At 35.6% G+C, this 27,682-nt stretch overlaps 1 protein-coding gene across 1 annotated transcript in view; it reads right to left on the bottom strand.

Moving 5' to 3' along the window:
* The window catches only part of FAT4 (FAT atypical cadherin 4), a 175,353-nt gene that overhangs the window by 41,182 nt on the left and 106,489 nt on the right, over positions 1-27,682 (bottom strand). The window contains exons 7-8 of the mRNA XM_043568869.1: positions 12,959-13,139; positions 1,664-1,914 (exon numbers count right to left, since the gene is read on the bottom strand). Of these exons, the coding sequence (XP_043424804.1) occupies positions 1,664-1,914; positions 12,959-13,139 (432 nt within the window). The remainder of the gene's footprint in view (positions 1-1,663; positions 1,915-12,958; positions 13,140-27,682) is intronic.

Consider the following 27,682-nt stretch of genomic DNA (forward strand, 5'->3'; position numbering starts at 1 on the left):
GAAAAATTGTACATAAGACAACTTTCAACAAACATGATACTATGTGAGTTCTGCTAAGAGCTACGTTTCTGCCCAATGAAAAAAGATAATTGCTCTCTTAGGTCTTAAAGTATCTTTGAATTACCATACATGTAATCAAGTCAACAATATTTTTAATACATTTTTTAAAATTACTGTGATTCTTTAATTCACCATTTTTTGGCAAAATGCTTTTATCTGTGATCTATTATCACATGGAGACAAAATATATATACATATATGAATACATATATTCATAAATCAAGTAGAACAATTATAAAGTAGTATGAAATAAGAACTGAGGAAGAATGGAGTCAATTTGGATTCCAAAAGTTAGTGCTTGGGATGAATGCCAATGAAACAGATTGTAGCAGAAATACGCAGGAAAACTGCCATAAGGACATGTTTTTGATGTACTCATTCAAAAAACCTTTTCCAAACCTGTATTCATACCCTACAGTAAAGTTTGTGACAAAAGCAAAAAGTCTTTTATTAAGGCCAGTGATTCTTATTAATTACAATAAGTCTAATGAGGAAAAGATGCTTAAGCATTACATACTCCCTTTTTATAGGGGATGCTATATTGCATCACCACACATTGGATGTAATTAGAATCATGCCTGCCGGCATCATTTCAGCTACAGGCCTTCATCAGGGATATATGACTTTGATATTGACATTTCCTTTTGATAAAAGATTGGCACAGAAATTTATGCATTTTATACTTTGAATTGGTATCAATTTGACATTCTCAAGTGAATAGGAGATCAAACACCACTGAGAGAAGAGATCCTGGATCCATTTGCTTTTTCTTCTAATTAAAAGTATTTTAAAGCAAAGCAGATCAAATTAATTTGGGCCTATATTTGTATATTTTCCTGTTTGGAAACACATCTCAAAGATTACAAATGGCAGATTATTTGTGCAGTTTTTTAGAGAGCTTGCCATTTTTTACAAACAAGCAAATGAAACCAAAGTAAATTTAAATGAAGGAAGATAAATGCCTATAGTGTCATATGAAAGTGGTCACTAATGTCTTCATAAACTTACTAACAGAAAATCTTCATCCATCACAACTGGAATAAAATATTAATAATAATAATTCATTAGAATTATTCACTCATTAAATATTTTTGAAAACCTACCTATGAAGGATTAAAATAAAATCTTTATTTTCTACCCACAAATATAGTTGAATGCTTTCTACCTCTCAGATGTTTCAGGAAATAGCATATGGCAAAAAGAAAGGAAGAAAGAAAGGGAGAAAGAAAGAAAAAGAAACAACGTCTCTCCTCTCATGGAATTTACAAACAAATTACATACATCTCTGGGCAGAACCCTTCTTGACTATGAAGTGACTATTTTAATCATTTGAAAATATTCAAATTATATTAAGAAACAGTACGAGGAAACATGTAGCAACTATAAAATCTTAAACACAATTGGTCTAAAATTTTAAAAAAAATCATTTATGAAGATTCAACATTCCTTCAGTTTCGTTAGTCAAAACAAGTTGAATTTAGAGGATCTATGAAGCTAAGCTGTATCAGAAATATTCATATAAAAGTAACAAAAATATATTTATAGAAAAGGTCCAATGTATAGATTGCATTTATCCATGACACCTCAGAGTTGGCTTGATTACCTGGAGGAGTAGGAGACGGGATGTGTGTGACATATGGGTGATGTTGAAATCTTGGTGGGTTGTCATTGACATCAGTCACAGTGACAAGCACACTGGCAGAACTGGAAAGAGGCTCCGGGGATCCAGCATCACTGGAGACCACAACTAAAGTGTAATTCTCTTTTGTTTCCCTGTCTAACAATGCACTTGTGATGATTTGTCCTGTGGATGGGTTGATGGTGAACTGAGAATTTCCACCAATGATTCTATAACTAAAGAGAACAGAGATGGGCATATTTTTTCTGGTGTTCATACTGCAGCATCTATTCACTACAATTCAAAAACTGAGGCAGAAATGTAAAAACAAATCATTAGAAGTACAATCACACAACAATTAAAGAATATGGCTAGAAGATAAATATTTCAAATTTTATGTATCACATTGACAATCTTTACTGTGAGATGTCCAGTGAGCTCAAGCAGGTCCTCACAAGATATCTGGATTTTTTGGATCATGCAAGTCCCCAAAATATACCCAGAAGACTATTGTGTTATAAATAAGTGAACCTGAAGGCATAAATCAGGGCCTCACTCTAATATTGCGGTTAGTGGCCAGGATCACAAATGAACATCTGTTAAATGAATCTAAAAATTACTTTTCTGCTGTGTACCATAGTAAACCAGAGAAGATCAGTTGAAGATCTTATTTTTTAAAGACAAAAAACACTGTATTTGACATCCACCGCCTACCCAGAACAACTAAAGAACTGATTATTTATACAGAGACATTCCTGCTTACTAATTCTCTCATTTGTCATTCCTCATATGGCTATGCTTTTCTTTCTTGTTGTCAGGAGAGGTATGACATTTTCATGGATATTCTGATGCTAACCAGATTGGTTAATAGGCGGGAGTTTCCTCTGAGAACACCTTCTCTCTTCTTTATGAAGAGAAAGCTATCTGCATATTCCTCAGAGATCAACTAGAAAAGAAGTAGCTAAGCTTGAAGGTTCAGAAACTGGCTATGGTCCATTGTTTTTAGAGTTGGAGGGTGGCAAGGAAATGGATGTCTTTAAAAGTCTTCTCCTTTAGACTAACAAAGAAATGGCCTTGTTAGAATTAAATGCATGTTTCTATAGTTTGGTTTGTGCCCATGAAAACAAAGCAACAGCAAGTATATCTAACAGTAGAAAAAGGCCTACATTGCAGTAAGTGGAATGGGCATTCCTCCTATTTTTTTTTTTAATTTTTTTTTCAACGTTTATTTATTTTTGGGACAGAGAGAGACAGAGCATGAGCAGGGGAGGGGCAGAGAGAGAGGGAGACACAGAATCGGAAACAGGCTCCAGGCTCTGAGCCATCAGCCCAGAGCCCGACGCGGGGCTCGAACTCACGGACCGCAAGATCCTGACCTGGCTGAAGTCGGACGCTTAACCGACTGCGCCACCCAGGCGCCCCGAGGGCATTCCACCTATTAAGCTCACAATTTAAAACTAACATTCAGCAATTTTATCTTTTTTAGAGAAATAATGAACTACTCGGGAGCTGATATTTTTAAAAAGTAGAAGTCCTATCAAATGATAACAAAATAGAAAAAAAAAAAAGGTACAGGGGCCGTTTGGCTGAGAAATGACTTCAGTATTTACAAAGTACTTGATATCACTCAGACTTTCAATACATTTTGGCATACTCACATGCCAGGATCAGCAGTAAATGAGAATAGCATTTCCTGGACCAGAAGTGACTCTTTATAAAGTATAATTACTGCCTTTATACAGTAGATATCTATTTCCTTTATCAAAATAAAAATATCACAGGTTTATAAATGAATTCTTAAAGTTATAAAATCAGGACTTATGAAATAATCAAATTATTTTACCCTTTCAATAAATTCTGTAAGAACCTGAATTATGAGAATTGTGTCATCTTATTCTGAGAAACCTTGTGTCTATCAGTAGATGTAGAAACTATCAAACAGGGAAAAAGAGCAATTCGTAATTCATAGCACCACAAACTTTTTTACAGCTTTATGACAGCAAAGTTCAGGGATTGATTAAATATTACCTCAATTATTCACAAATACAAATAAAGTTAAAATGATGAAAAATGCATGCAAATTTAGATTTGGATATTTGTCTATGACAAGACTGTGATGTATTAGGAAGAGCAACATGTTGAAAGGCAAATGATGTGAGTTCTGAAGTAGGCTCTAGGCTCTGAGCTATTTGTCAGCACAGAGCACGACGCGGGACTTGAACTCACAAACCACGATTCCATGACCTGAGCTGAAGTCGAATGCTTAGGGCGCCTGGGTGGCGCAGTCGGTTAAGCGTCCGACTTCAGCCAGGTCACCATCTCGCGGTCCGTGAGTTCGAGCCCCACGTCAGGCTCTGGGCTGATGGCTCGGAGCCTGGAGCCTGTTTCCGATTCTGTGTCTCCCTCTCTCTCTGCCCCTCCCCCGTTCATGCTCTGTCTCTCTCTGTCCCAAAAATAAATAAAAAAAAAACGCTGAAAAAAAACAATTTGAAGTCGAATGCTCAACTGACTGAGCCACCCAGGAGCCTCTCTATTTAAAAGTAATTAATATCTTTACTATTTTTAAACATTAAAAAATAAACTGTCACACTAGTATGTGATTTTTTTCTAGACTTTACCTAATTCTGAAGTGTATCAAAAGTCTATTTAAATTTTTTAATGTTTATTTATTTTTGAGAGAGAGAGAAAGAGACAGAGATTGGGAGGGGCAGAGAAGAGAGGGGACACAGAATCCAAAGCAGGCTCCAGGCTCTGATCTGTCAGCACAGGGCTCGATGAGTGACCTGTGAGATCATGACCCGAGTTGAAGTTGGATGCTTAACTTACTGAGCCACCCAGGAGCCCTCCAAAAAGTCTATTTTACATACGAAGTATTCTGTAAATGCCTCATAATATCTACATTATCAGTTTTATCTGATATATACTTGTAAGTTAAAAAACACACACATATAGAAGGGACACAAGTGGCTCTATAAGTGGATAGACGTTCAAGATAATATGCCCAGGTTTGCCTTTCCTCTATCACTTGAATCCTGGTTTAGTTCTCATCCCTTCATGAAGATCTTTCCTCCTTCTCGGTCCAAAATTTCTTTTATGGATATTAACTTTATCACATTGGGTTTTGTGCTGTCCTTTCACACCTGAACATCTATGCTGGGGTTTAAAGCTCTGCAGCATCTTACTGTGTCCTTATTGTGTACTGAGCACAGGCTACAAGGCACTTTATATATGCTCTCGTTTAGGTTCAAAACAATCCTGACATTTCGGTTTTGTTTTGGATTTTTTATAGATAATGAATCTGAATCTAAGAGAGACTAATACACTTGCACAACAAAGCACACTATCTACAACAGGTCAATCTAGACTTTGAATTTGAAAATCTAGTCTTTAGGACTCAACACCCACTTGTTCTACCATACTACAGTATAAAGAAGGTAAAACTCAGCTGGAGTGAAGGCAAGAAATGCTGCACCTGCTTGCTAAGACTAAAAGGAACTAGTGCTCAAGGTGTGTGTCAATGTAGAATTGGTTTCCATTGATTTGGCTCGGTGCAAATCAACAAATATTTATTTGCAGATTCAAGAATAAGAAATTACTGTTTCAAATTATGGGCATAGACTGACATCATTGCTACCTAAAATCTAAATCACTTTTGCACTTTTAAAGCTGAAATATCACAATTTGATTTTTTAATTTTTTTTTTTTTTGCCTCTTCCTGACATCTACTAGGAGCATAAAGCACTGTGCTGTATGTTGCGAGAATACAATAATTCAGTTTCTGTATTAAATTGTGTGCACTTTGAAACACAATTCACTTGGACATGAATTTTTACCTCACTTCTAACACTTCAATTCATAAAATTCCTTCTTTCTAAGCCTTTTCTCTTCATTTATAAAGTGTTGATCACATATACGTTCCTTTCACTTAGTACTTTGGAGCATTAAATGTAATTTCATATGAAATGCACTTGGTATTGTAATTGGTACATGAAGAGAATTAAAAGTCTAGTTTTACACACATAACAGAGCATATACACATATTCAATTATGATATAATAGCCTATCATAATCTATTATATTCCATCTACATATTTAGTCAAATGGATAGGTGGACTAATTGATAGACACTTGGAGAAGTAGGTGAAAATCCTGTCCTCAAGCTTACATCCTGAATGGAAGAAAGAGAGAAATACAAAACAAGGCAGTATATTCAAGTAGAAGTATTGCTCTAGTTATCCGAAAGACAAAGAGACCACTTTTGACTGGAGTGATTAAAGGAAAGCTTTCTGTGAAGAAGGCTAAAGTTAAGCTGAGCTTTAAAGGAGCTACCCATCTTGCAATAGTGGTGAAAAGGGAGAAAGGTGGTCTAGGTCAGGAGTCAGCAATTTTTTTTTCCTTAAAAGGCCATTGCTAGTCAATATGCCTCTGCAGGCCATAAAAGCTCTGTTGCAATACTCAGCTTGCTGTTTTAGGACAAAAGCAGCCGCAGACAATACATACATGAATGGGCATGGCTATATCCCAATACAACTTTACTTACAAATGCAGGTTTAGCCTATAGATTGCCATTTGCAGAACCTGGATCTAGGATACAGAAGAACTCGAACAAAGCCATAAAGCTTGGGAAAGCACAGATCCTTTTCCCAGGGGCAGAAAGTGATCCAATGAGGCTGAAAGTTTGGCTATATGTTGAAGGTTTGTGCAGAATAAGCTCGGGAAGGCGCTGGGGCCATTTATGGAGTGACTGGAATATGGAGCCTGGGCATTATGCCACAGGCAAACTGGAAGTTGAAGGATTTTGAGGAAGGGAGTATCACTGTTAAAGCGGAGCCACTGAACGCCCAAGCTGGTTCATATTACTGCCGTTGCTCTTTCATTCACTGACTCAGGCTTTGGTTCAACCAGACTACTTCCTACAGTACTGAGAGATCAATCATCATAAAACGTAAACTAGTCGTGTGATTGCCCAGCTCAAACACTTCAGTTGTTTCTCCCATTAGACACAGAAAGGTGTGTGACTTTTTTCATATGATATACAAGGCCCATTCCTAATCCACACTGACCATACGGAACCGCTTTGCTTCTCTGATACCATGTTTGTGCAGAGCCCTTTGCCTTTGTGCCTGTTGTTGTCTTTGCCTAGAAGGTCTGTCGTCCCTTATTTTGTGATAAGCTACTTCTCAGTCTTTCCAGAAATCATCAAGTACTTGAAGCTTCTACTGATTTCTTCGAACAGCATCGAGTATGCTATTCTTTCCACCCATTCTGTGCTTAAACTATACTTGTTGCAAAGTACTATAATTTCAAGATTACAAAATTATCTCCTATACTGAACTGTTCTCCTTGTGGTGGCTGGAGGTCCTAACTCCTTGGAACTTAAAGTGCCCAGGACATAGTGAGGGCTTCAAAATTATATGGTACAGGGTAGTATAGAGATTAGAAACCAGAGTCAGGGAAGAAAGTTAATTTTTATTATAATAGTCCAGGCATGATGTAATTGTGGATTGAACTAGAATCTTGGCAGGAAAAATGCACAGAAGAGAATGGGTGCCAGAGGCCTTAGTAAGGAAGAAACATGAGAACTTGTCCACTGACTGAGTATAGGGGGAGAGGGTGACCCCTGGCTATCCAACATCGATGAAAAAAGCAAGACAACACCATTAAGAGAAAGCAGAATGCCAAGATGAGAAACAGGAAAGTTAGGAGCTTCTGATATGTTGTGCCCCTGCTGCCAGCAGATCCTCCAGGTAGAGATGTCACCTACAGAGTTAGAAATACAGGAAGGGGATCTCTGGGATGGAGTCGGAATCAATACCACAGATTTAGAGGCTTCTGCATAGTTTTCTGGGTGGTTGCAGCTGTGAAAATGAAATATTCTCCCTCTCCTTCTCTCTCTAGCTCACGCTCTCTCAATTTTCTTGCTCTCTCGCACTTTCGCTCTCACACACACACCAAAAAAAGAAAAAAAAAAAGGACTGAGAAAAATATTATGGGGAATATCTAAATTACTTTGCAAAGAGAGAAAGAGGAGATTAGAAGGTAAATTAGAAAGTGTGGTCAGAGATGCAGAGCGAGAAATAAGAGATAACATTTCCATAGACACTGACGAGAAAAAAAAAGGTTAAAAAGAAAGGATGATCTGTGGTGCAAATATTGCAAAAGGTAAAGGAAAATAAAGACTCAGAAAAAGTCACTGAACTTGGTAAATTTCAGCAGAATCTTTGGATAGATTATTTTTTCATAGATCAATGGAGGAGAAAAAACAGTTGGAAGATTTTTGGGAAAAAATGGCTGGAGAAAACTGTGAGATAATGACCCAGTCTGGGTCAAAAGTGTGATATAAAAAAAAAGTGAGTGCAAATAGCAGTTCTAAGAATACTGGAATCATTCATTCAATGCATTTATTTAGGTGTCAGTCACGACTATGGTGCAGATGTTGTGAAAGGAAGACTATATTAGGAATAAAATAGATATAAGAAGATTAACAAGAAAAAATATTAATTTAACGAGTTTTGAGTCCTGATAATTGTATGAGAGACATTTATGCATATTAACTGATTACATATATACTACTTGGCACATAGTAGGTGATCAATATATATTTAACTCTCACAAATTATAAAATAACAATTCTTATCTCCACTTTTACTGATGGATACACTGAGCCTTAGAGACACAAACATGACTTTTCTAAGTCATGGTAGGTAAATAAAAAAACTAGCATTCAATACCAGATATTCTGAGGGTTTCTATAGGGATAAATACATGATTTAGGGAAGAGGGATGATTTGAAGATTTAAGAGAGAAATGCAAAAACTGTTAAATTAAAGATGTGGAGGAAGTTAAATGGGATGGCATTAAGAGCACAGAGTAAGGGACTCGCCTTTGAATTTTTTTTTTTTTTTTCAACGTTTATTTATGTTTGGGACAGAGAGAGACAGAGCATGAACGGGGGAGGGGCAGAGAGAGAGGAAGACACAGAATCGGAAACAGGCTCCAAGCTCTGAGCCATCAGCCCAGAGCCTGACATGGGGCTCGAACTCACGGACCGCAAGATCATGACCTGGCTGAAGTCGGACGCTTAACCAACTGCGCCACCCAGGCGCCCCGGGACTCGCCTTTGAATGTTGACCCTGTCAATACAATTTTGTAAGTTTCCCCACTGCTAACATGGAGATTTGGTCCAGTTGGGATAAAAAGGGATACATTTCCTTAAAAGCTAACTTTGGAATGAGTGTCTGTCTGGGAAGCAAATATGTAAACCAGACAAAGACTAGGAATTAATGCAGTCTAGTTTACTAGAGGGGAAATATTAAAAGTGAAATGAAGGGTATAACTCACCATCCATACAAATCTATAGTTTTATCAAATGGGTAGAAAGAAAAATATAAATAAGTATTGGTTGTGCGATTGCTGTGTGTAAGATTATGGTAGACTATAAGGGAAAAGTAACAATATATGACACATAACAGGTTGTGCTATTAGAGAGCCCACAAGTAGTTGGGTAAATGACTTACACTGTAATATTTAAATAAGCAACATAAAATTAATATAAAATAGCTCTGTTAACCAGGAGAATGGGTTTGCCCCAGATTCTATGCATAGCAAGGAGCAATTAACACCTAATATAAAAGTGTATTATATTCCATTAAGAAGATATGAAGCCAGAGTAAAAAAGGTTTAGGTTGGCATCACTACTTATTTTACCTATGAAAGTATTTTAAATTTAAGCTGTAATAATTGTCTGTCCTAAGTTAATTTAAAAGTGAATTTAATAATTTTACAAAATAAAAATAGCTTCAATTTTTATATTATCTGACTTATGACAGTCAATGTAGTCATTTAAAGATTTTTGCATATGCATTTTATAGATTTCAGGGCATGTAAAAGTATAAAGTTAATTCTTTCATATTAAAGGAGGAAAAATATTCAACCAGTCAACCAAACAACCAAAAATCAAAACAATCATTTCAAAGCTACCAATACAACTGTGTAAAACACTCTGGAAATATTGACAGGATTTCCTAGACCAACTTTCCATTGATCACCATTGCCCACAAACGTAAGATCACATGTAGCAGTGAAACTTGGACATACGCTAGAAGAAAATAGCGTACCATCATAGCATTTTATTCTAGCACTCATTGATTTTGTAAGCACACAGCTTCACAATTGTTGCAGCAATTGAAACATCTCAGATGGGAATAGTTATGCTACTGATTTGTCATACTCTATATTTTATCTTTAGAGAAGGACTCCTTGGCATGGCAGATAAATATTTATTAGACTATAACACTACAATGGATAGGACATCTCTTCCAAAATTGTCACAAACTTACTGAGCACTAACAGATGGCAAGAAAAGGGAAAAGTGCTTTGCATAATTGGGACAGTATGGGTTGATGGATATTGAGTAATTTTTGTTTTAACATTATTCTAAGCAGTTCACTTAGAACTGTTAAAGTATTTTATTTGTCCTCACAACAATTCCATAAATTCACTTTTATTATGTAGTATACCTATTACGTTGATAAGAAAAAAACTGATGCCCAGAAATGTTCAATAAACTGCCCCACAATTAAAAGGAGAGTCAGGATTCCATTCTACACAGCTTCATTCTCAAGGCTGTGCTCTTACCACAAAGCTAAAGACTTAGTTCTTAGGGTACAGATTCCATTATTCCTATGCTTTGGTGTAGGACAATTGAAGGAGGTTGTATTTACTGCCTTTTTGAGGTTCATGCCAGGAAGTAGTTAGGTTGTACCTGCCTTTCTCCAAGTGGTACTAAGCACAGTGAGCCAAAAGCATATAACTATGACCTTGGGCAGAAGTTTTCTCCATCCTTAATGATTTGACTGTATAAGCCTCTTAGAATTCAGCTCTTTGCCTGGAAGTAGTTACCAGCTTCTGAAAGAAGTTCATGCATAGCCTTTCCTCTTATAGTGCATGTCAGTGTCCATTCTCTTCTGGATTTCCTTCTGTATATCTCTGGTCAGAACTGCTTAGCTCCCTAGGCGACTCTTCCTTCTAAACGTGCTTATCAACTGTTAGGAGAATTCCAGAAGACTCATTCCTGCCCCCCTTTTATTTCTCTATTCTCTCTCCTAAAGTGTTCTTATTCAGTGCCTTGGTTTTACATGTGCTGTGAGCATTGATGATTCTCAAATCTGTATCTACAGCCCTGATGCAAACCTAAGCTTCACACTCGTAGTTTTAATGTCCCAACTGATATCCCCATGTGAATGACTAGTAGTCACTTAAAATTGGATTCAAGTAAGAACTCCTGGTTTCCCCCATGCCTGTTTCTCCTCCAGTGCTACCCAGAATGGTACCACCATCTGCCCAGGTGTTCAAGCCAAAAACTTAGTAGATGGCCATTCTGATTTCTCTCTTTCTTTTAGTTCCACTTACAATCTCAAATGTTTTTCCAAATACATTCATTCAATTTTCATTTTTCCACCTTAGTACAAGGACACTCCACCTTTTGTTTGAATCAGTATATTAATTAACACCTGAATGGTCTCACTGGTTTCTCTTCTAATAGCTTCTTTCTACAGTCCTGCCTCTAACCCAATCCAAACAGATCAGTTTATTTTGGCCCCTGTTTGAAATACTCCAATAGTTTATCACATAAATGATTTTAAGAATTTCAATAAATAAATAAATAAATTAATTAATTAATATCTCAATTTCTTACTATGACCTAGGAGCCCTTGTATGGACTACATGATTTGGCCCCTGCCTACCTCTCTGAGCCTGTTCTCACTCTGGTCCACACTCGCCAAACTTCCTAGTTAAATGCACCATGCTTACTTACATTCCACAGCCCAGTTCTTCAGCCTAAAGGTCACTTCCATAAAGAAGTCACCCATATTAACCATACCTAAAAGTCCCTTGTCACTCTCTTGTTATATAAGCCTATTTTATTTTCAAGGCTGCATTCACCATATTAAGTAATCTTCTTTATTTCATATTAAATTGCCTATCTACCTCACAAAGCATGCCGGCTCAAAGAAAGTGGAAACTTTGTCTTGTTACCCATACTAAAAACTCAATGCATGTTTATTAAATGAAAATAGCTTGAGGTCTTCTATATACCTCAGTCACCTCTGCCAGCAGGAAGAGACTACTTAATAGCAGTTTCCCAAAGTGATTTTATAAATAGGAAATTAGTAACAAACAAAATAAATCACTAACCAAATCATCACAGGATCAACATTCACAGGCCACCTTTTACTGATAACTACAGAACACTCAGATTCTCTTTTCTGACCCATTACACAGCCATCTGACCTACTCTAATTTACCTAACATAAGCCTACAGAGATTAGGGATGTTGTGTGGGTAAGAAATATTTATGTCTTTGAGAGTCTTCTCTGGAAAACTTAGAAATCTTCATTTCTTACTGTTGATAATAGGAAGAAGTGAAGAAGGTGACACACAACTCGATCCACCAAATGTCACAACACAACCATTTTCACATCGTCTCTGGAAAAGGTACCATATTGTTTTCTCCATTTTAAATGGGTTTCAGTAGATTAACAGAAAGTTTTTAAACTTTGAAAACACAAATATTCTTATTGAGGCTAGTGGCTGGGTTAAAAATGGCCAAAATTCTTTGATATTCCTCTTCAAGTGGTGAGGTGCATTTCTCCTCCCAGTGAATATAGGCAGGTCATGGCTGCTTTGACAAAGTATTATGGAAGTGATGCTACACCACTTCTAGGACTTTTCCTTAAGAGCACTGGCAGATTTCACCTGAGGTTCTTGGACCCCAGAGCTACCATGTAGCCCATTTCAGCTACCTGCCAAAGAACCATATTGTGAAGCCCTGAGACCACAAGATCAGAGACAGGGAGCTAGCAGAGCCCAACCTTCCAATCATCCTTGCCGAAGTACCAGACGTTGAGTGAAGACATCTTGAACCTTCAAGACTGCCCAGTTACCAGGTAAATACCATTAAGTGATACCAGTCAATCACATGAAGCAGAAGAATCTCCCTGTGAACCCAGCCCTGTAAATGAACTACATGGACTACAAATTCATGAGATAGATAAAAATATAAATAAAACTAAGTAATTAAAATTTTAGAATGACAAGTAAAATCATTGTTTAAATCCTCATTTTAGCCATAGTTAGTTATTCAACAGTACATAGACATAATAAGGCTATGGGTTAATGTTACAGAATTTCTAGCAAAATTAAGCATTATATTCAGTTAGTCCAAAGACTAATGTTTAATGAAAAAATAATCAAAGTTTACAAAGGAAAATGACTGACCTGATAACTGCATTTGTTGAGGCATCAGCATCTGAGGCATTTACCAATAAAACATCTGTTCCAGTGGGTGCATCTTCAGGAATTGTTGTGAAATACATTTTACTGGCAAAAGTAGGGACATTGTCATTGACGTCATCTACGATGACATTGATTGTTCCAGTTCCAGTCAGGGCAGGGGATCCTAGAAGGAGAAGAAAATCAAGTTTTTAATGTTTATAAATAACAAAGATAACAGCAAATTTAACATTAATTAGTTACAGATAACACTACCGGAGACAATTTAGAAAACATCTCAAAGTGAAATTTCTAAATGCTACAAGTGATTGAGTGTTTTTTTTATTTTGTTACAAGACGAGTATTTTCATTTATAAACTGGTATTTCAAATCTTTTCTGATGATATTGAACAAAAAGAGTATGTCAACCTCTTATTCTATTTGAAAGGTGCTGATTCGGCAGTGAAAAACACAACAAAATCATTTAAACACCACAAAAGAGGCACTGCTGGTTTCTCTGAAATTGCATTAAAATAGCTCACTCCAAATTTGGAGAATACCCATGGGCATTGAATATCTGGCCAACTGACAAAGCATGAAAACTAAATTCCTAGCTGTGACTATCAATGTTAATATCAAAAATTTGGGTTTCTGGGTCTTTAAATTCCCTATTCTCAACTAATATTTGTTTGTAAAGGAAAAAAAAATAAAGCTTCAAGTTATATCTCAAAACCACGATCTTCCACTTGGTGGAAATAACATTATGTGGATGAGCTGACTTGGAATTATTTTTGTTACATTTATTTAATATTTAATATAAATGTGAAACAATTACTTTTTTTTATTTCCTGTTCCAGCTCTGTTATCAGCATATAATGAAAAGCCAACATTGAAGAAAACCTTGGCATACACTGTCCGTACTACACGGAGTACTCTTTAACAGAGTACTCTTTAACAGACTCTTTAACAGTACTCTTTAACAGTCTCTTTAACAGACTCTTTGTGGTGAAGGTCAGAAGCCATATTTGGTTACATTCTGTGGGTTGTCCCAAAACTAAAAGTCAAATCAACTGTCTTTAGATGCATGTTCAAAATCAGTTTTCAAACTTTAATCTGTCTAAATAGAAACAATAGAGATCTGTTTAACTGTATTTATCTAAAATAAAATAAAGCCCTGAATACTCTCTTTTTCTGTTTAAGATATTAAAACTTTCCATAAAATTATTCACCCTTATATGAAATTTAAATTCTACTTATTTCTAGCACTCAACGCTTCTTAATAAAAGCCATCCATTCACTCATTCATTTCTCTAAAATGTCTACGGTGTTCCCTTTTACTCCTTACAGAATGGCGTTGAGATTCACAACCTTCCAGTATTTTTTTTTCTAGTAATCCTGTGATTTGCTGATATTTCCTTTACTACTATTTAAACCTGTTCTATGTTCTTAGATTATAACTACTGATGGCCTATAACCAATGAGCTTTTATGCTCAAATATATAGGAACCAAAATCAGACTAGAACAAACAGACTAGAAAATTATGGAATGCAATGGATTTAGTGATGTTATATCTGTGCTCTATTCAAGGAAGCTTGAATTCTACATGAGATGAAAATGCGTATGACCAGTTGAGCTAGGCCCTGTGATGAAACATGACTGCTCCCATAAATCTATGCCATTAAATTTAGGCTACATGGTGATAATTATTGCCAAATATATCTTTTTCAGTAAAGTATTTTATATTAAACATTCCATTTCCATTAACATATTTTTAAATTCATGACTCCCAAAGTCTTACCTTTTATTTTTTTTAATTTTTATTTATTTTTGACAGAGAGACAGAGCATGAGTCAGGGAGGGGCAGAGAGGGAGACACAGAATCCAAAGCAGGCTCCAGGCTCTGAGCTGTCAGCAAAGTCTGACGCAGGGCTCAAACCCACAAATCGCAAGTTCATGACCTGAGCTGAAGTTGGACACTTAACTGACTGAGCCACCCAGGCACCCCAGAGTCTTACCTTTTAGATGTTTGATTTTGTATTAAAGGAAACAAAAATTAGTCTTTACTATTGCTTACAAGTATAATTAACTATAAACTTACTAAAAGAGTATAATTGCCTTTTCACTAGTCACTTGATGCTAATAATGGTAAAATGATGTCACAAATATTTCATACACAAAATAGATTTGGAAGTATTATAAACACTGGAGAAGCACATCAAAATAAGACTTTAAAGATCTCACTCAACATATTAATAATGATCATATCCTTAGGTAGGCAAGTACTGGTTTAAGAAGTTTACATAGACTACATTGTGTAATCCTCATCAGTTAGTACCCCTGCTATCCCCAATATATGTTTAAAAAAGCTGATAATTGGATTAAATGATTTTTCAAGGCCATAGACATAGTGAGAGAGCTGGAATTTAATCCATGGGACTTGGATGTGAAGCTGTTTGCCACTGGCAAAAAGCTGAAAGGTGTTGCTAGCGACTGAATGGGTACCACTCAGTGAGATGTGCTGGGACTCTGAACAAGCTGGGCCCAGAGAACAACATAAGACACAAGTTGGAGAAAATCCCCAAGTCCATAGGTGATAGACCCTAGTTATTTGCCAGTTGAAGTTTGTGGGGCATTTGGAGACAACACTCCTGTCAGAGACTTTCAATTTCTCATAAGGGTCATGTTAAAGCTAACTAAATACCTTCAGGGGTATCATTGATGATCAATGTTTGGACTAAATCTCTTATATATGTTTAATTATGTACAATTTGGTGAAATGGAAGTTAATTATCTGCATCATGTTGGTATCTCTTCCACTAGTTACATTTAAAAAAAAAAGGTAAGTAAAGGATAACTGTGTTTTCATGTGGGCAAAAGAGGATGCCATGGGAAGGACAGTGTGCACACTAGGATGTATTGAGAGAGGGAATAACTAAATCAAGTCCCTAGAAGCAAAGGATAGGAGGATATGGAGGGCTCTTTTATATAGTTTACTGACATTGAACTCTACTCACTAAATCTCAGTTTCCTTTTCTGTAAAATGGGAATAATAAGCATAGAACATACCCCAAAGAGGTACTGAGGGAAATGTAACATGCTAAGGATAGTGACTGGTATATAGTTAAAATGTATTCCTTGTTCTTGTACTTGCTTTAGACACAAGAAAAATGAAAACTTTACATTTGGAAGGTCCATTTTCTTAATATTAAAGATTTCAATTTTATAGTTCTCAGGATTTTTATTCTCCAGTGAAACTTTTGACTCAGCTCTATGATAATATTATTCAGGAAAATATTTTGAGTCATCCTTTCTTCTTAATGATTCCCTTGTAGTGTAACAAAATGAGACACTTAGCTCTCAAACCTTTCATAACTTTGTGAAGGACATGTTGATTGGAAATTTAAAGATAAAAAATTTGGTACTTTACAGTGAGAGTTTAAAGAAGACCTAAATATTTCTGGTATGCCCATTGCTCTCTAATCAACAATACTTAAACTTGTTAAGAAGTATCCCAGTAACTGCCAAGCAAAGGTTTTATCCTTGGTATTCTAAAGTGTCTGATGACACATATATGGAAAACCACATAAAATGATGACTAACTCATTTGGTCAGGAACATGTGATTTCTTTCTTTGTCTCTAAACTACATAAATATGGTTGCTGATGTGTTTTCTGAATTAGTAAGCAAAAAGAGAAAAACATTGTTTACCCAGGAAAATATTCAGCAAGTTCAATCTCAGTGTCTTCATACCAGAGAATACCTAATTTTCCAAAAGATTTTAAAAGCACACCAGTGACAACAAGATGGTCCCAGCTTGAGAAGTAGCCCCATAGGTGATCCCATATCCACATGGGAGCTCTTCTCAAGCAAAGGGCCCCCTTTGCTTCTCTTAGTAGCTGCCACAGCCCAGTTTATAAGCACTTAGGGTTCTTTTCCTATTTTCTTCAAGAATTGTCAGAATGAACCACAATTGTCCAGTGGCCTCCCCTTCTTGTTGCCCCAAAGGATGTGCATGCAGGTCTTATCTACTTTTTTCAATTTTATAAGGAAACCTTACAAACACATTGTTCTAAATTTCTAAGTCTTTTACTGAGATTTAATTAACCCTAAATTTGAATTCTGCTTCCAATATGTTTTATTTTTATTCTTGGGAATGGGACCTAACCGCCAAGCAACCAGATCCCATCTCATCCTTGTCCACTAATAGCGTGAGCTCTGGAAGTCACTGCCTCTGAACTTTAGTCAGGAAAGTGAAATCAAAGGAGAAAAATGGAACACCCCTGATTTCACATAAATCTTATTTCTACATCACTGGTCTCAGATGATGGCCTACATCAGATGATGGCCTAGTTGATGGCCCACATAAATTTTAGCACTTCCTCTCATCTGCTAATTGAATGATGAAGCCATGTTTCCATCGTTGCTTTTCTGTGTTTGGTTGTCTTTAAACTCTCTCCCTCTTAACTATGTGAGGAAGTGGTCTAGGATCCTTATGTTCCTGTGTCCTAACAGTTTTTGTTATGTCCCTTGTGAAGTGCAGCACAATGCCTACTGTTACTTTATATTTAGTCCACACCTCTCTGTTGGCTCTAGGCTGACACATGCGACTATCTGTTGTCTCTGCTTGCAAGTTACCAAAAAGCCTCAATATTAGTATGCGAAAAACTGAAATATTAATTATTCTGTGTAAATGTAGCCCATATTTTTATCTATAAATTGAAATATAAATGTATATATACATATATATTTGTATATACATATTGTTGAACACTTACTTGAGATCATGTAAATATATATATATTTATATACGTATTACTCATTTAATATACAGATTCCATAAAATAGGTATTATTTTTTTTTTGATAAAGAATTTGAGACTCAAAGAATTTAAGCAATTTATTTATATTCAGCCATAGTGGAAAGAGAGAGCCAATTTTGAACTCAATGCCATTCTTACTATAGATGTTTTACTCTGTATTATTATTACTATCAATGTACTCTGTCATATCCTCTGTTAAGTTATAAGCTAATAGAGAGCAGGAGTAATTTTATTTAATTCATCTTTATGTCAACCCATAATGCATACCATTAGACTTTGTTCTCATTCTGCAGTCTTTTCCTCTGATTCTTTATTATTTTTTTTTAATTTTTTTTCAACGTTTTTTTTTTATTTATTTTTGGGACAGAGAGAGACAGAGCATGAACGGGGGAGGGGCAGAGAGAGAGGGAGACACAGAATCGGAACCAGGCTCCAGGCTCCGAGCCATCAGCCCAGAGCCTGATGCGGGGCTCGAACTCCCGGACCGCGAGATCGTGACCTGGCTGAAGTCCAACGCTTAACCGACTGCGCCACCCAGGCGCCCCTCCTCTGATTCTGTATATGGAAATCTGGTCTAGTGACTGGCTGAAAGTTCAAAGAACAGAATACTTCTAGAAATATACATCTGGGAATACAGGCCTTAGCCTAAGGCTGGGGTCAGAGAAGAAAACTGCAGACAAAGGTCAACGTTTTGGAGGTAGTCTCCTACTTAAAAAACAGAGGGTCCCAATTAATACTGAATCCCAGGAGAAGAATCAGAATACTAGGGACCAATGTTTAGTTTGAATAGGTCTGCTAATGATGAATTATATAGGCAGTGGCATAATAAAGCAAGATTGTTCAATTTCATCTTGGATTGATTTATGAAAAAGAGACACAATCAGAAAGAAGAGTCAGGATGTAGTGACACAGACTCCTGACAGATGACAGTGAGCCAATGAAAAGGGTTGAAGGTACAAATAAAATAAAAGGTCAAGGCCTCAGAAATTTATAATTATAGAGGCGAGGAGGTGCGGTGGACATTTGAAATATACTTATAAGTTGGAAGATAAGAAGAACTTCAAATTTCATTTTGTATAATTTTATGTATTGTATACATTCATCTGTATACATGTATATATATATACATATATATATAAGTGTAAAAATAAACATGAGTAAATTGGTAGAAACCTTCTGAAATTTTTAGAGCAAATATCAAACAATGCATATGATTCTGAAAAGCATTTTTAAAAGGGTGTGAAAATAAATCACACACACAGAGACTGTTTACAACTTAATCTTCTGATAATCCATTATACTATGGTAGTTTCATGCTCTGTGTGGGTCATATTTTATATTTTTGAATTTGGAAAATGATTAAGTGGATATTGGCTTTTAACACTGGTGGCTTAATATGCTCAAATATATCAACATAAAGTTCAAGTTAATTTAAAATGAGATTTAAAAAGAAAAAAGTTTTAAGCAACTGCTCTATCAGAAAATACATTTTTAGTAAGTGTAATAAATGAGTCTAAATGAGTAATTAAAGTTCAAACTGCAGGCAGATTACATTTTTTATGTTAACCCTTATAAATTAAACATACTTTCATGAAACATAAAAAACTATTCTGCAGAAATAAAATTTTTGCTTAACTAAAATCTGTTGCTTTGCAACAAAGCCGATTTCATTCTTGACATCAAACATTTGGTGAATAGGTCCTCTGGATGTGTGTTTGTTGTAGTAAAGTATTAGCTTCTTTTTTTCCTTTCCCAAGAAGTAAACACATTTTTCTCACAGTAAGCCGTCTGCTGAAAATCTACTGAAATTTCAGCCGTTCTATATTAACATTAGACCTTGTGTGGTTAGATTTAAATTTGAATTCAGCAAATGTATAAAGCAAATAAGTATGGAACCTTTCGAATACGAACAGAAACTGTGTATTTTAAAAATAACATTTATAATGTAATTTATTATTGCTAATTAGTTTGACAAATATATTTATATAAATTAGGTATATATACTCTTAGATAACACTTGATTTTTAAATTATTGCTGTAGGAATCTTTACCAAAAACACCATATTTCCTTGATAAATTCTTTTACTAAACAGAAGTGATAAGTAAAAAAGGTAAACTATTTAATAATGTTATGAAAATGACACTGAAAAGTCACACAACTATATGAATGTACTTAATGCTACTGAATTGTGCACTTAAAATAATTAAAATGGTAATTATGTTATATATATATATAGCCACAATTTAAAATTTTTATAAAGTAATATATAATGTTAACAAAATATTTTATCCCGCACAAAAAGCATGTCTAGAGGAATACTTTTTAGAGGACTTTAAAAGAAAATCCTCAATACATGTTGAAACTCTGAAACATTAAAGGCTACCTCAAATGCTAAACACAACTTGCCTCCTGCCTACTTAGTTAAAATATCTAATTATATATTTATGAAATAATGATCAAAACACACTACAAAATGATTATGCTTTATCAGGATAAAATGAAAAGACTTTTTGAAAAAGTAAAAAAAAATTCTCACAGTGAGGTCAGTTTTTACGACATTTAATGTTTATTTTTTAAGTCATATAAATATTTTCCTTAATATTGCAAATAGTTTGTATCCATTTCAAAGTTGGGTCCTTTGTCCACTCGTATTTATAGCTTACATGAATAAATAAAATCTAACTGAAATTATTTTATTAAATTTTAATTCTATGCAACATAATGACAATTCTAGCTTTTACTTAACAATTTTAGAAGCTAAATCATTTGTTTTTGTATTTATATCTAGTGAATATACAAATGAAATTCTATGTAGGAAGAATTTTTCCTACTAAAGAGTACCTGGTTTAAAAAAAAAGTATTTAAATAAATAATTTATAATAATATAATGTCACTAACATACATGGTACAAAGTCTTACTAGAAATAAGAGGAAGTAAAACAATTGTTATCAACTTTGGAAATAAAATTCTCATCCTAGGACAAGTATTTTGTTAAAGTAAGCATATTTGGCCCAAGATGGACTCATTCATGTTAAGTGTCACATCAGCAAACCAGAACTTAATTAAGTGTCTGGCTCAGTTCTCCAGAAACAAAGGTTAACCAACCAGTACTTGCCTCTTCAGCACAAATTACCTTAGCTCACTCCAAGTCTTCCTTATGCCTATAAGGAAAGTAACCTCACTTTAACCAATCAGCAAATGCCCTGTATAATGTCCTCGCTCTTCCTGTTGAAGTACTAACCAGGCCAGACCCTGCTTAGCTTCTGAGATAAGACAAGATCAGGTGTGTTCAGGGCTGTAGAGGGCTTATCTGGTCTACACAAATCTCTTGCCTTGTACAGCTCTGTGAAGGTTCTTTCTGTCTACTAGTTTGGATACTGTTTGATTCATGAATTGCTGAACAAAAGCTTATGAGATCAGTAACTTGTGGAAAAAATTTCTTTCAGCAACTCTGATGGAAATAACCAAGACTGCCTTAGACGCAAATATACAACAAGTTAAATACAATTATTTTTTTTTGTAATTGAAGATAATCCTGGCTCTATCTGACTTACGGAACCACTGGTGCCTTGTGGAAAGCTTTCAAGCAATTTTCATTATTAAAAATGTTCATCATAATACACAAGGCAAGCTCTTCGTCAACATTTTCCCACAAATAATGCTGACAAAATGCCATCTTTCTGGAACATTTAAAAAACAACCATCTTCCAATGTAAAATGTCATATTCCACATTTCTGACCTCTCTTTTGATTATAGAGCCATTTGTAATGCAATGACTGTCTCAGCTTAAACAATATGACAGATAGCATTCATTCAAATGTCATCATATCTTCTCCAAGAAAATAAAGCATAGTTATCAGCCCTTTTAGCTTTTAGAATCAACTTTTGCAAAAGCATCATGTTTCCCCTCCATTAAAAAGTAATTTTCTATCCCTGCATAAGAATGAAGTTTAGGCCTTCTTTCAGTCATATGATAAATGTCCTTAATTAGAAATGCTAATAACTGAACTTTTCCCCTCAGACCTATTAGTTATGCTGACACATAGATGCTTCATAACTAAACTTTTTAGTCTAATCTATACACAGAATATCTCTATATCCCTTTGTATATTAGACCAAGAACAGATAAAGAATAACGTATTTGTGAACTGATTAATTTCCCACCTCCAAATTCAATGCCAACATACACACATAGCACAACCGATTCATTGTATGTGTACATATGTGTGTATCACACATATTGTATACTAGAAAAATATCTAATACTCGTTTTACACTTTCTAAAACCCTTGGACATGCATTTCCTGATTTAAGAAGAATATCAATCCTTTGATTTCAAATTTATGAATATTCTTATTTTGCAAGCTGTTTTAATGGCTAAAAACCACTTGGTTTTTAAGGGTTTTTTTTAAATGTAAAAATAACATTGAATCCAAAGAAAGGAAATTCTTATAAATGTGGTCTATGCAAAACATATCACAGTAGACAAGCTAATATGTGGAAGCAGTGAGTAATGGTTTAGAAATGTTTTCCCTGACAGGGTTACCAGTTTTAAATCCCATTTTCACTGAAAAACAGCTGCATGCTAAGCCAAGTTGCTTATCTTCTTGAATGTTTAGTTTTATTTTTTTTCTTTTAATTCATAAAATTGGAATAATAGTGTCTAATTTACAGTGCCATTATGAGATTAAATGAGATGATATAGTACAAATTCTGGCACATACAAGCCCTCAGAATTCACGGAATGGAAAGTTTATGACTTTTTCACGTTGTATCTACCCCAATGTCTTCTCTAAGAACTAAACTTTTATATATATCTCCCTGACATCTCCACTGGATATCTCATATCTAAAATATACCATATCCAAAAATTAGTTCTTGATAATTTATCTTAAAATTCTTCTATCCTCCTGTCTCCAAATTTCTAAGGCAAATATTCTAGGACTCCTGTTTGATTTATCTGTTTTCCTAACTTCCTACGTCTCCTATTCGATCATCGAGTCCCACTAGCTCTATCTTCAAAATGGATAAGATATTTAGCTCGTTACGTCCACACCGTCACCTTATGCCAAATACTATTATCTCCTTCAGGGATTGCTGTCATGGTCTTTTAACCACCATCTCTATTTCTGCTCTTGCTCTTTACCACCACTTCTCCATGAAACCAGATCTTTCCAAAATCTCTCGGCACTCTCTGTCCAAAACCCTAACAAGGCTTCACCTCTTTGAACAAAATTAAAATTCTTTACCCTGCCCTAAAACATTTGTGTGATCTAGCTTCTGCTTCCTCCATCCTCCAAGACTGTCTTTTTTTTCACCCTTGTCCAGCCATCCAGCACCTCTTGCAGTTCTCTGGGTGTGGTCAACTCCATCCTTGCCTCAGGGCTGTTTCATCTGCCAGCAACACTGTTTCCCTGGATTTCCACATTTCACTTTCTTGACTATACTATCCTCCAGTTCCTCACTCTGTGCCACTTAACCTGCTTTATTTAACTTCATAACAACACAATATCAAGATGCTTGTTACACATTAATATAGCCTATAGAAGCAGAAGAATCTCATTGACTGTAATCAGAATTTACGTATAAGGTCTATTAAATTAGCTTCATGGGGGTGCTTGGGTGGCTCAGTCAGTTAAGCATCCAACCTTGGCTCAGGTCATGATCTCGTGGCTTGTGAGTTTGGCCTTGTGCCGGGCTCTGTGCTGACAGTTCAGAACCTGGAGCCTGCTTCACATTCTGTGTCTCCCTCTCTCTCTGCCCCTTCCCCATTCATGCGCTCTCTCTCTGTCTCTCTCTCTCTCTCTCTCTCTCTCTCTCTCACACACACACACACACACACACACACAAACACAAATAAATACCTTAAAAAATTAGCTTCATGGTTTGATTTTAATAAATGCAAAATGACAGCTGGCTGGGATCATTGATAATATTCTCATCTTCTACCTGGAAATTCTAATGAATTTTTTTGTATCTTCTCCTACCTAGCAATTTAGCTCGAACAATGGCTAAATTTAAGCCTATTTTCAAAAGATCAATATTGAAATTACTGATTCTAATTAATTTGGCTTCACTTAAAAATATTTTGAACTTGATTCAATGTATTTGGAAAAATAAAAATAACAGTTAAATGTCTTATTCATTAGAGTACAATGAACAACATATAAGAAAAAAAGCTTTATTAAAATTGCATTTTTGGAAATCTGTGTTATTCAGAGAGTCAGCAGATCCTAATTCATAAATACAGTATACATGAGCAAGAACTCAGTTGACAGGCAGAAATCCTTGATATTGTTCTTGACTCTGTCAGTCTCATTCTTCAAGCTCTGGCAAACTGCCTAATTATTCCAGGCCTCATTTTTCTTATCTCAAATATAAAGAAAATGGTCTGGTTCATCTCCAAGAAGTCCTCTGGCTATAAAATTATTATTTTACGTCAAATTTTTCTAATTTGAAAGTGTTTCATATATAGTTCTCTTTCAAAATCCTTCCATATTACACACTGAAATACAACAAACATCCCTCTATTGTCATATCACCTTGTTTTAATGTTTTTTCACACACTAATTCAGTTCCCTGAAAGAGTAGTGGCAGACAGTAATGGCTCACAGATTCTAAAATTTCTGGTGAGGGCAGAAAATAATCTTGCATTAAAAGAATGTATGTATATACATATATATATCAAACCTGAAAAAATTACTTGTATAAATGTATATCTATTGGAACGGTTTATCTAAACACCAAAATTCCCATGACAAAAGTCAAAACAAGTGAAAGTTTTCGTATTACGTTTATATGAAGAGTCATAGGCCCTTATTATTAAGCCATGTGAGGCTAAATACCATACATGTGACATATTTCTATAGCTAAAAAGGTGCTGGGTATTTGAGTGATATGGAAGGCTCACACTTTTTTTTTGTTTTGTTTTGGGAAGCCCATGTATTAAAGAATTGCTAAATGGTAACACTTCAAATGCACATAATTTCTTCTTATGCAGATTTCGAATTAGTGAATTAAATTAAGAAAAGGTAGGGGGCACAGCACAGAGTAGAACAAGACCTACCTAGAAACATCTAATAGATAACAGAATTGAATGAGATCCAGAAGGTTCAAGGGAAAGTCATGAGAACATAGCTCAAACAGTATTTAAGTATCTGAAACTGAATTAAAGCCATAAAATGCTTCACTGGGTCCTTACATATGACTGCAATTTATCACATCACACTAAACACTCCAGAGCCTTAAACACTTGTGCTGTTTTTTCAAAGCATAGGTCAATTTGAATGACCACAACCAATGTAGAAAAACTTCTGGAATTTCAGCCATGAGTTTACAAAGATTGGTGCTTTTCCTTTTGGTAGGACCTTTGAAAAATCTGCAAGTGATAAATATACAACAATAAACTAAAAGTCTGGTAAATAAAATATGAAATAACAGTTGCATATTAAAATAACAAGATGGTGATGATTGATTATCATGATTTTTTACCCATTAAATCATTTTATCATTTAACAAATGTTTAGTAAGCACCTGTTATGTCACAGGTTCTGTTCTGGGTGTTTCTGGCAATTCATTTTTTTTAAGTTTATTCATTTATTTTGAGCAAGACAGAGACAGCACGAGTGGGGGAGGAGCAGAGAGAGAATCCCAAGCAGGCTTTGCGCTGTCGGCCCAGAGCCTGACATGGGGCTCAAACTCACAAAACTATGAGATCATGACCTGAGCCAAAACCAAGAGTCAGATGCTTAACCTACTGAGCCACACAGGTGCCCCTCTGGCAATTCATTTGGCACAAGACTTAGGAAGTTTACATTCTATTGGAAGGATATCTATTGATAGAGTTTGATTACTCCACACACTCATGTATGATATTAGATTTTCAGATAATAATTGGTTTTAAGACAAAATCACAACAAGGCAAAGTGATAGTAAAACTGGAGAGAGGGGATTACATTAGATTGGTGGTCAGATAAGTCCTTTCTGAGGGGCGCCTGGGTGGCTCAGTCAGTTAGGTGTCCGACTTTGGCTCATGTCAAAATCTCACGGTTTGTGAGTTCGAGCCCCACGTTGGGCTTTGTGCTGACAGTTCAGAGCCTGGAACCTGCTTCGGATTCCGTGTCTCCCTCTCTCTCTCTACCCCTCTCCTGCGTGCACTTTGTCTCTCTCTCTCTTTCTTTCTCTCAAAAATAAGTAAACATTAAAAAAAAAAAGAAAAAAAAAGATAAGTCTTTTATGAGAAGTTGACATCTCACCTAGATATAATGGCAGAATAACTAAAACATGAATGTGTCTGGCCTTAAAAAAAAAGAAAAGAAAAAAGAAAAAGCCAGCTACAGGGTAGAACACTTCAGACAGAGTGAAGTACCTGAAAACAGGGGCAAATGCAGAAGAAGGCTGGCAATTTTTAAAGGCCAAATTATCTGACATTGTCAATTTGCAATAAAAGTGACAGCAACTACCCTCCAGAAGCAAGTCACCTGATTGGTGACATTTACTGGTTTCTGTGTGTCAAATGTTTCCACACTGGCTGATGTCAACCCATCAACATGATGACACTGAATGCAGAGCTGGAGGTGACAGTGGCTGAGCCTGCCCAGTTCGGGAGGGCAGGTGCCTGATAAAGGTGGCAGTGGGTGGGGAAAGACCAAGTCAGAGAGGCGGACAGAGGCCAGGTCACTGAATGCTATGTGTCATGGTGAGAAGTTCAGGCTTTATTCTCAGAAACCACTGGAGGGTTTTTAAGCAAGCGATAGGGCATGATGATCTAATTTATAGTTTCAAAGTTCACGAGATGCTTGAAGAATGTACTTTGGGGAGAAGAGTTAGGCAGTTAGGGAGCTATTATATTAGTCTTGGCTTAGACCAAGGTGTTGGTAGTGGGAATTAAGAAAAGTGGAAAAATTCAGGATATTTTTCAATATCTTTTTAAGGAAGAAATCTACCTGCCAATGCAGTTGTTGAATGTGGGGATACAGAGAAAAGGGAACGAAGAAGGATAACAGCAATTGGGAAATTGTGGACAAAGAGAAATTTATGGAGGGTAGGGAGTCAAAAAATTTTATCTGGGCTTACTGAGCTTGAGATGTTCAGCAAACAAGCTGACTAATATTAAACCTAAAAGTAAATCATTCTCATATTTATTTCTGCCAGTAAGCTTTTCATGTAGAAATTGGTATATTCATTTTATCAATATGAACATGAGGGTAACTTAACCAAGGTTATGTGGCTAAGAAATGGTAGAGGTGAGATTTGAACTTCAGTTTAACTACAAAGCTATGTATTTACCTCAGGATATACTTCCATTTTGTAACTGAATTCTCTGAATTAATTTTCTAAGTTATTGCTTTGGGCTCCCTGATAATTCACTGCAACTTACTACATTAAACTCATATTATTTTATTTATTGCATATATAAGACAATGGTAAGGAAGACTCTCATAAGGAAGGCTACTTGGGAAGAGAATGCTAAATCTTGTGAAGGGCATTGACTGCCTTATAGCCAATGCCCCTCTTAAAAGCAGCCACATAGTGATGGGTTCTCTGTAGTACCTGCATTACTGTGCCAAGCTGAAGCTTTAGCCTCCTAGGAATTGGTACTTGGTACAAACTATTTCTATTTCTAGAAAAAATAACAGGAATACAGAATTAAGGGGAATATTTATATTTTTAATTATAAACAATATTATTCTGAGTTGAGTTATACTTTCAACCCATTACATTACCATTTAATAATTTAAGCCTATAGGAAAAAAATGAGGTCGAATTATATTACTCTGTTCTGGTTTTGTTATTTAGCAATGTAACATTCAGCCCCACACACACGTGATAGTGCAGTTGTAGCTCATTTTAAGTAGTAGACAGGAGTAGAGAGTTTCCAGATGTGCTACTTTATACTCATGCAGTC

Source organism: Prionailurus bengalensis, chromosome B1 (genome assembly GCF_016509475.1).
Source record: "Prionailurus bengalensis isolate Pbe53 chromosome B1, Fcat_Pben_1.1_paternal_pri, whole genome shotgun sequence".
Lineage (NCBI taxonomy): Eukaryota > Metazoa > Chordata > Mammalia > Carnivora > Felidae > Prionailurus > Prionailurus bengalensis.